Raw genomic sequence first — 10,089 nt, forward strand, 5'->3', positions numbered from 1 at the left:
CAGAACACGATGGACAGCATATTGAAAATGTTTTGCGCCTGTCACACGGAAATTAATAATCCGATTCGATTTTGATGGATGCTTTTTATGCGGTTTTTGGCCTCAGGATAATTAAAAACCGATGTGATTGATGCTTTTATGCGGTTTTTGGCCTCAGGACAATCAAAACCAATGTTACTGGTGATTTTTATGCGGTGTATGGAATCAGGACAGTTAAAAACCAATGTGATTGATGCTTTGTATACGGTTTTTTATCTCAGGACAATTAAAAACCGATTTCTCCCATCCGATGAGATATGAACTTACCGTGGTGGATGGGCTTACGTAACAAACAATATCACACCTGTATACACATGGACACTGAATAGTACAGTTTGTTTAACGTCAAACGTACACCTTAGGCGTTGTTGTATGACTCATTTGTCACTTGTAGTTGACCACTATTAAATTATGATGCTTGCAGCGCCATCTATTGCTACATTTTGTAACCATTTATTTTTCTTCTGCCGTACGTTTTCCGCCTTTCTCCGATAATATTCTTTTGCAATTTGACGTCATTCTGACCAGTGGTGTTACTTTCAACAGTGGTTTGAAAGTTTAACTTTAATTGTATTCACCCTGTATGTAATGAGAAAGAATACCTATGGGAGAAACAATTTGTCTGATTGCAAGAAAGAATACAAATCCCCACAGTTTCACAGCAGAGCACAGCAAAACATTTCCTTTCTCACAGTCGTTTTCAACAGGAAACCTGTGCACTGTTGTTAGAAAAATACATAGTCCATCTCCATCTGAATGTTTGTGTAAAATTTGAAGTAACTAAGTCAAGAACTTTTCGAGGTTTTGACAATGCTTCTTATTTATGTATATTACATATATATTCATATATTAAAAAAACATATAGCATATGTCTATCTGACAGTTCATTAGAGTATCGTCCAAAAATTTGAATTAAGTTGGTCAGTGACTTTTCGAGATTTTTAATAACTTTGCCCCTTTGTATGTTACATATATATTTATTTATTGTGTATATTAAAAAATGTACAGCCTCTGTCCATCCGATTACTCATAACGATAACGTGTAACGATTTGTAGTAAATCGGCCAAGAACTATCCGAAATTTTTGGTAACAACCTTTCCCCTTTATATGTGACATGTATGTTCATAAATTAAAAAACATGTAGCCTGTGTATATCCAAATTATTATTAAATCATTGTACAAAAATTTGATGTACATCAGGCGTGTACTTTTCGAGATTTTTACTAACAACTTAAAGACTTGTTTTCATACAGTAGTATAAATTATGAATATATTTGTAAAACCATACATACAACGGGCGTTCAAAAAGAATCGAGACGGAGGCATAATGTTAGAAGTATTGACCCTGGCTGCTGAGACACTTGTCCCACTGTGAGACAAAGTGGTGAATGGCTGTCTCATAAAATTCCCGGGGCTGCGATGTTAACCAGTTCCGCACGTACAGCTGGACGTCGTCGTCCAAGGTGAATCGTTTGCCCCTCAGAGCCCTTTTATGGGGACCAAAAATGGCGTAATCACAGGGAGAGGGTCCGAAATGTATGGAGGGTGGCCGAGAACCTCCCATTTGAATTTCTGCAGGAGTGCCGCTACTGTGTTGGTCGTATGAGGCTTTGCATTGTCGTGGAACAGAATGACCCCGCGGGTGAGATTGCCTAGTCGTTTTGATTTGATCACTTGGCGAAGGGAGGTCAGGGATTTCAAGTAACGCTGGGCATTCACTGTTGTCCCGTGCTGCAAGAAGTGTATCAGAAGATGACATCTTGGTCAAAGAAGGACGTCAAGCATAACCTTTCCCGCACTCGTGTGGACGGCTATACTTGCGGAACTGGCTAACATCATAGATCCGGGAATTTTTGAGACAGCCATTCACCGCCTTGTGACACAGTGGGACAAGTGTCTCAAACAGCCAAGGTCAATACTTCTAACATACAGGCACTGGTTTCTGTAATTATGCCTCCGGCTCGTTTCTTTTTAAACGCCCCTTATATTAAAGATATGTAGGGTATGTCTGTCTGAACATGTATTAGAGTATCATGTAAAAATCTGAAGTAAACTGGAAGACCCTTGTGATTGGTACCACAAATTTTATATATATGATTGGCCATGGAAGATCTTGTGGACAGACGAAGCCCACTTCCATCTGACAGGAAATGTCAATACACAGAATTGTCAAATATGGGCAACGGAAAATCAAAACTCAAATGCCCGGCTGAATGCTTATTAGATTATCTTTTAAAAATTTGAAGTAAATTGATCAAGAACTATAATAATAAAACTATAATAATAAAACTATCGCTTTACATAGTGTATATATAATTATTTACCATATATTACAACTATATGTAGCCTCGCTTGTCCGAACGTTTAATAAAGTATCGTGTGAGAATTTGAAATTAATAGTTCAAGTACTTGTCGGGATTTTTGGTAACAACGTTAAACGACGACTTGTCTTTATATGGTAGTACAGAAGGACATACAAACAGTCGATCGTGTAGACTCTCCGACAGTAAAGTGGTATGTTTTGTTAAAACGTGCGACAGCATATAGCAGTTCGGAAGTTTCAGGTGGCACAAGCTTCATAGTTGTGTGTTTTCTCCTGTTTCATATATCTATAATGTCACTAACGTCTCAATTCTCATTTCCGGTAACCACTTTTTGTGTAGGAATGTCAATGTGTCGTAAGGTTCTCATTTACTTGTCACCCAGGTATGTGTGGGTCATGTATGATAGTGTTTGGCGAATACTTCAACCATTTCCCCAGTTATAATGTCTTTATTAAGTCACTTTATTGTCTGTCTGTTCGATGTAAATTTTGCAACGGATTTTAAATTAGCTTCGAAATGAGCCACACACTTGAATTTATAGAAAGGCTCAGAACAATGTAGCTCACTTTCTTATCTGGTGTATGGCAGACGGTGCTTTGTGTGCTATTGTTATTTCCCCGTTTTCTTGTTCCAGTAGCGAATGGTTCGTGGGAACAACGATTGTAAGTTAGCCACTGTGCGAGCTCGAATCTTTCTAATTTTTACTTTCACGGTATTTCCGCGAGATTTACGTAAGACGAAGTAACATACTGATTGAGTGAGGTGAACAGAAACTGAAATTTACCAAGTTTCTCTAATGTAATCTCATTAAAATATTTTGGATCGATTAAAAATTTTCACACGCATACGATTAAAAAGCAGAAAATAATTATTTAAATAAAAATTAAATTTTAATCCACCAAGTTTTTAAATCGGACTATAAAGTATAAAATAATTTCTCCTAGCCCAGTACAGATTCCTAATCTCAAGCAGATAGTCCTGAAAATTTATGATCGTGAATTTTTAATAGCTATAAAAACACTTGTAAGGTTTAAAAAGAAAAACGTGGAAAGTATAAAATGCATAACTGATGTATGAGAAATTCACCTGCTTACTGTTACCCAACTTACTAATTGATGCATTAGTAGTTCACCTTCCAATTATCATCTACAGCATGCCCCCACATTTCTCGTTTTAAATCTCACAAATAATTCATGGCTATTAAAAATTAACAATCACAAATTTTCAAAACTATTTTTATGGGCTAGGAGAAATTATTTTATACTTTTTAGTCTGAATTAGAAGCTTGGTATATTAAAAATTCTTTTTTATTTAAATTATTATTTTTCTCTAGCAGAGCTGAACAGAGAAAATAACTTCACGTGTGTTTTTCATATGATGATGTCTTCAGTGTCACAAGAACATTAGTGACTTTTTCTCCTGATGCGATGAATTTCATGGGTAACCTATTATTATATCTTTCCCATAGACATCAAACCTGATATGCCTTGCCTCATGTGCTACACAGTGAAAGCAAATTTTAGCAGCTACTGATGATAGACGAAATTAAAATATTTACAGACGCTGGAGGTCTTACAGTACAGACCAGTAACTTTATTTCGTATGGGTGGTTTGTCTGAGGGTCCATTCTCGTACTGACGTCACGTGATTCAAAGGAAAACAAGTTAGACCTCCGCTTATTATCCACGCTATAGGCAGAAAGAAAATAAACACATGGTTTTACTATAAAATATTTAGTTCTTTAGGCATACAGCATATCTCACTGAAAACTTCGTATAATAAGGAAGAGTGTTGTCCCTTGGAATACTTTTCAAACTTTCGCCTCTAGCCCTCCCTTTAAAGGGAGTTTAATTTATTTTCTTGTTCCATTATTTAATGATAACATTCATTTTTTGCGTGCTTTAGTCTTTTTATGAAATTGCAACAAATTCTCCAGAAATGTGAAAGAAATGTTCACTACACATGGTCATGTACCTAGGAGCAAATATTCGTTGAAATTTAAAAGTGTTGCCATCGGAAAATCTTGTCAGTTCTGTATTTAATAGCATGTCTATTACTTATAGCATGTCTATTACTTCATTACTCTACTACAGACCAATAATTAGTAAGTGAAATCAAATTAAGTAGAAGTATTATCAGTAACGAACTGCAAGTTAAATACATTTTGAAATAGGAGCTATTTGAGAATAACAGCAGTTTCCGATTTCAAGACAAGGAAACTTATAAGCCATTAAAGAATCTTAGTTCATCTGCAAATATCACATGTTTCACTGTAGAAGACTTTCTTCTGTTCTAACCCATTTCATCCCATTGCTGCGCAAATGCAACACAAAACTTAAATTCACAAAATGCAGTCAAAATGAACTTCTTATACAAAACCCATCTTGCATGTCTTAAAAAGCATTCACAAGTTTGGGTATAACGGGTATAATAGCAGATATTTTTAAATGTGCTACCTTAATACGTATACGCATCAGTTGTATCTTCTCCACATCGAACCGTCTTCTCACAAACACGTCACGTAATTCACTACCCGATATTTTCTGCACAGTCCTAACTGCAACGCCAAGTGGAGTACGTCTATCAGTATAGACTAACTGTTTTTCATCCAAGTTTCCACACTTCAACGCCCGACCTGCTGCCGAGAGGAAAATAAACATTATCGTTTTGCTCTTACCACACGAACTTGAGGTACTAATCAGCGCCGGCCGATGTAGCTGATCGGTTCTAGGCGCTTCTTCTGAAACCGCGCGATCGCTACGGTCGCAGCTTCGAATCCTGCCTCGGGCATGGATGTGTGTGATTTCCTTAGGTTAGTTAGGTTTAAGTAGTTCTAAGTTCTAGGGGACTGATGACCTTAGATGTTAAGTCCCATAGTGCTCAGAGCCATTTGAACGATACTAATCAGCTTAATAAGCTTAATAGCTTTAATTATTAATATGCAAATGAAATAAATACTGACTTAATGTTGTTCAGTGCACTGTCCTCAGTCACCATTAAAAACATCTGAACTTACTGAAAACTTTGTTTTGCGTGTAGGCAACACTGGAAAGTAATGTGTTAAGGTACAAGACTGTGGACTCCTGACGAAGTATGGCTTAACTGTGCGCGTAGTTCTGAAAACAAACAGAGTTTTACTGACTATAATATTCTGTAATTGAAGAATAACAATATTTTCCAAATAGCTTTAATATACTATACAGCACATAAACGTGTAGAACTAAAATAGTTGTAAATGTTTCAGAATGGAAACAGTCGTGGCTGCGAAATTATTTAATATTCATCTTTTTGATTTGCAGCCTCTTGTATTGGCCGTGTTTGCAGTCAAAATTTTTTGGACGTGAAGTCCGCCTGTTATGCAAAACACCGTTTTTCTCAGTACCCAAACATGTTTCGGCACCACTGTGCCATCATCAGTGGGTTTTCTTTTTTATTTGTTCTTTACATTTGGTGTGCCTGAATTTTCTGGATCACATTTGCGTTAATTACTACGTGTAGCTTGTCATGTTTTCGTGTGGCAAGCACTTCCATTCTCCGCGTCATGCTGAGATGTTGTGATGCGTATGAAACTATAACAAATGTTTCCACAAATAACGTAGTAAAACACTTTTCACTACACCAGAACACAGTGTGTTCATGCACACCAAATGTAAAGAATAAATAAAAACGAAAACCCACTGATGATGGCCCAGTGGTGCCGAAACACGTTTGGGTATTGAGAAAAACGGTGTTCTGCATAACTGGCGGACATCACATTCAAGAAATTGTTTAATATCAACGACACGTTCCACTATTTAGGGCATCATCAGATTGTGTGAAAGTAGCTGCATATGTAACCCATCCATCGCAAAGACATATAAAATTAAAAATGGACGCAACAGTACCTGGATAAGTAACCCATCAGTTGTAAAAACACAAAAAATGCAAGTTGGTCCCTGGGTACAATAGCTGACTCCACCGTAACAACACAAAATAGGACCATGCTTACAAAACAAACGCGGTATGGCCCGTGTGCAGCACATACCACGTTCATTTTGTAAGCATGCCCCCATTTTGCCCTGCTATGGCGAAGTCCTCAGGTGTGCTTAAGGTCCAGCTTGCATTTTATATGTTTTTATGACGGATGGATTCCATTTCCAGTTACTACTGCGTCCATTTTCCATTTCATATGGCTTTACGACGGATGGGTTATACATGCAGTTACTTTTACACAGTCTGATGATGTCCCCAAAATGGTGAAACGCGTCATTGAGATTAAATACACTACTGGCCATTAAAATTGCTACACCAAGGAGAAATGCAGATGATAAACGGGTATTCATTGGACAAATATATTATACTAGAAATGACATGTGATTACATTTTCACGCAGTCTGGATGCATAGAACCTGAGAAATCAGTACCCAGAACAACCACCTCTGGCCGTAATAACGGCCTTGATACGCCTGGGCATTGAGTCAAACAGAGCTTGGATGGCGTGTACAGGTACAGCTGTCCATGCAGCTTCAACACGATACCACAGTTCATCAAGAGTGGTGCTCGGCCACCATTGACCAGACGTTTTCAGTTGGTGAGAGATCTGGAGAATGTGCTGGCTAGGGCAGCAGCTGAACATAAAGGCCCTTACAGGACTTGCAACATGCGGTCGTGCATTATCCTGCTGAAATGTAGGGTTTCGCAGGGATCGAATGAAGGGTAGAGCCACAGGTCGTCAAACATCTGAAATGTAACGTCCACTGTTCAAAGTGCCGTCAATGCGAACAAGAGGTGATCGAGACGTGTAACCAATGGCACCCCATACCATCACGCTGGTTGTTACGCCAGTGTGGCGATGACGAATACACGCTTCCAATATGCGTTCACCGCAATGTCACCAAACAAGGATGCGACCATCATGATGCTGTAAACAGAACCTGGATTCATCCGAAAAAATGACGTTTTGCCATTCTTTCACCCAGGTTCGTCGTTGAGTACACCATCGCATGTGCTCCTGTCTGTGATGCAGTGTCAAGGGTAACCGCAGCCATGGTCTCCGAGCTGATAGTCCATGCTGCTGCAAACGGCATCGAACTGTTCGTGTAGATGGTTGTTGTCTTGCAAACGTCCCCATCCGTTGACTCAGGGATCGATACGTGGCTGCACGATCCGCTACAGCCAAGAGGATAAGATGCTTGTCATGTCGACTGCTAGTGATACGAGGCCGTTGGGATCCAACATGGCGTTCCGTATTACCCTCCTGAACCCACCGATTCCATATTCTGCTAACAGTCGTTGGATCTCGACCAACGCGAGCAGCAATGTCGCGATACGATAAACTGCAATCGCGATAGGCTACAATGCGACCTTAATTAAAGTCGGAAACGTGATGGTACGCCTCCTTACACGAGGCATCACAACAACGTTTCACCAGGAAACGCCGATCAACTGCTGTTTGGGTATGAGAAATCGGCTGAAAACTTCCCTCATGTCAGCACGTTGTAGGTGTCTCCACCGGCGCCAACCTTGTGTGAATGCTCTGAAAAGCTAATCGTTTGCATATCACAGCATCTTCTTCCTGTCGGTTAAATTTCGCATCTGTGGCACGTCATCTTCGTGGTGTAGCAATTTTAATGGCCAGTAGTGTAGTTCCCCAAACAGGATTTTTTTTTTTAAATGGCTTCATGTCTCACAATAATAAAAACAGTAGAAAATACCGTAAATGGTAATGGCGATCTCTGGTGCGCGTTCCTTCATTTTAAATTCGGTCACTAGATCGAAACACAGACCAGGAAACGTGATGTCTTCCTAGACACATTACCCTCAAGATATAACACTCTCCTGTACAAAAAGGTACGGTTGATTGAAGAATAGTTTGTATTTACCACGTACTCATTAGAAGGATATAGGCACACGGCACAAGTTTTATATTTGCAAGACTGTATTTGTAGCAAAGATAGTTTCCATACATGGCACTTCAAGGAAGATGGGCTCCCTAGTTAAAGACAATATGTAGTACTTTAGGTAGGAATTTGTATAAGAATCACGAGATAGGCGACTGCAGCACTAACAGTAGTTACGAAGATTTGAAGGTCGATGTTATAAAATCCCATGGCGGAAACACATAGTCTGTCCACCGGAAGTCGCAGAACGTCCGCTGCCGGCCCGGAACGTAGCAGCGGCTCCAGCCTGGACAGCAACAGACGAGTTCTGTCGGCGCGCTCGGCCGCCGAGGAACAGGCCCAGCAGACCGCCAACTGGCGACACAGGGCGTTACTAAGGCTGAAAGCGTTCACGAGTACTAGCGCGCTCTTGTTTGCTAGCTGGTAATGTGCTTCAGTTGTCACGCATACAAGCCAGTATGCGCAGCAGGTCATCACGACGAAATCTCCCAAGACCGCCAGCAGCAGTGCGGGTCCGAAGTGGAGACTGCAAAGGCGGGCGCAACGGTGGAGGGCCAATCTGGCGCGCTGAATTCGACGCACCTCCGCCCCCACCGCCCCCGCCACCCCCGGCTGTCCCGCGCGCGTCGCCAGCTCCTCCAGAGACTCCTCGCTGCACGTCGGTGGCCAGGTGCTCCTCAGCACGTGCCCACACACGATGCCCATCCTGTGCCGAAGTAACAGCACAGTGGCGAAAAACTGAACCCTCCCTACCGTGACAAATGCTTGTAGACATATCATGATGGACACCCTTGGATAGTCTGCGAAGTTATAGGCTGCTAGTGAGCTAACTGGCATAACAACCATGATGAGGACAGCACTCAACAGTGAAACTGCTGTAAAGCGAGTTTTGCGATATATTTTCGTTATGTAAGTGCGATCTCGCATGGTGAACAGTGCATCTACCTTTTCCAGCAATTTCGTGATGCCACTAACGAAATGGTGCCCAGTATATAGACATCTGCATAACAATATACCTGACTCTAACAAAATCAGTAAAACAAAGAACACAATTGTAACACGGTCCGCCACAGGAAACCTTGGAGCTATTTCCATTACACGCATTTCTTTATAAATGCAGTAGAGACCAGAGGCACTGATGCACGTAAGCCATATCACAGGTATGACGTAGCCTAAGAGTCTCTTTAGTGACGTGCCGAAGGGACAAGACGACGAATCTTTGCTATCACTGATAATGGGAGCAAGACCAAAGATTTGGAACATAAGGTATAAGGGCCTAACTGCCTTTTGGATGCTATAGCCACTCGTCCGAGAAGCAAAACTGTCAGCACTGCACATTATCCTGCGAGCTACTCTCGTGCTTTCGAACAGCTCTAACGACTGAGTTGCGACCCTGCTGGCGCAGCACACCGTAATTCCAATTTCGTTAATGAGGTAACGATCGAAACGTAAATTCGTGAATACTAGTAATGAGTCTTTAGCTTGACAGGTTAATTAAGCAAGAAACCTTTCGATCTGTGTATCCTGAGGCGCGGTGTTCGTAGAACTACGTTACAATCAATATCAAGTAAACCACGAAAGTCATAAGATAATATAATGAACATGACAAACATAAGTTTTTAAATTTTTGTATATTCCTGTTTTGTTTCTATAATTACAACAATGGCAGCCGACAAAATCATGGAAGCCTTTGAAGCAACGGCCTTTGGTTCAGCTTCTTTACGCCCACGTTGCTGGCTCAGATACTTGGACGAGACGTTTGCTATACGGCCTCATGGTGAAACGGAGCTACGAAAGTTGCAAGAATATTTGAACAACATGCACGGGAAGATACAGTTCACGCTCG

At 40.7% G+C, this 10,089-nt stretch overlaps 1 protein-coding gene across 1 annotated transcript; it reads right to left on the reverse strand.

Moving 5' to 3' along the window:
• Positions 1-8,360: 8,360 nt before the first annotated feature.
• On the reverse strand, positions 8,361-8,948 carry LOC124803214. Its single transcript, XM_047264395.1, has one exon. The coding sequence runs from the start codon at positions 8,946-8,948 to the stop codon at positions 8,361-8,363; it is 588 nt and encodes a 195-aa protein (XP_047120351.1).
• Between the last annotated feature and the right edge of the window lie 1,141 nt (positions 8,949-10,089).

This window comes from Schistocerca piceifrons, chromosome 6 (assembly GCF_021461385.2).
Source record: "Schistocerca piceifrons isolate TAMUIC-IGC-003096 chromosome 6, iqSchPice1.1, whole genome shotgun sequence".
Taxonomy (NCBI): domain Eukaryota; kingdom Metazoa; phylum Arthropoda; class Insecta; order Orthoptera; family Acrididae; genus Schistocerca; species Schistocerca piceifrons.

Coding starts and splice junctions, on each gene's coding strand:
- LOC124803214 (XM_047264395.1), bottom strand. CDS start 8,948: ATGGGCATCGTGTGTGGGCACGTGCTGAGGAGCACCTGGCCACCGACG.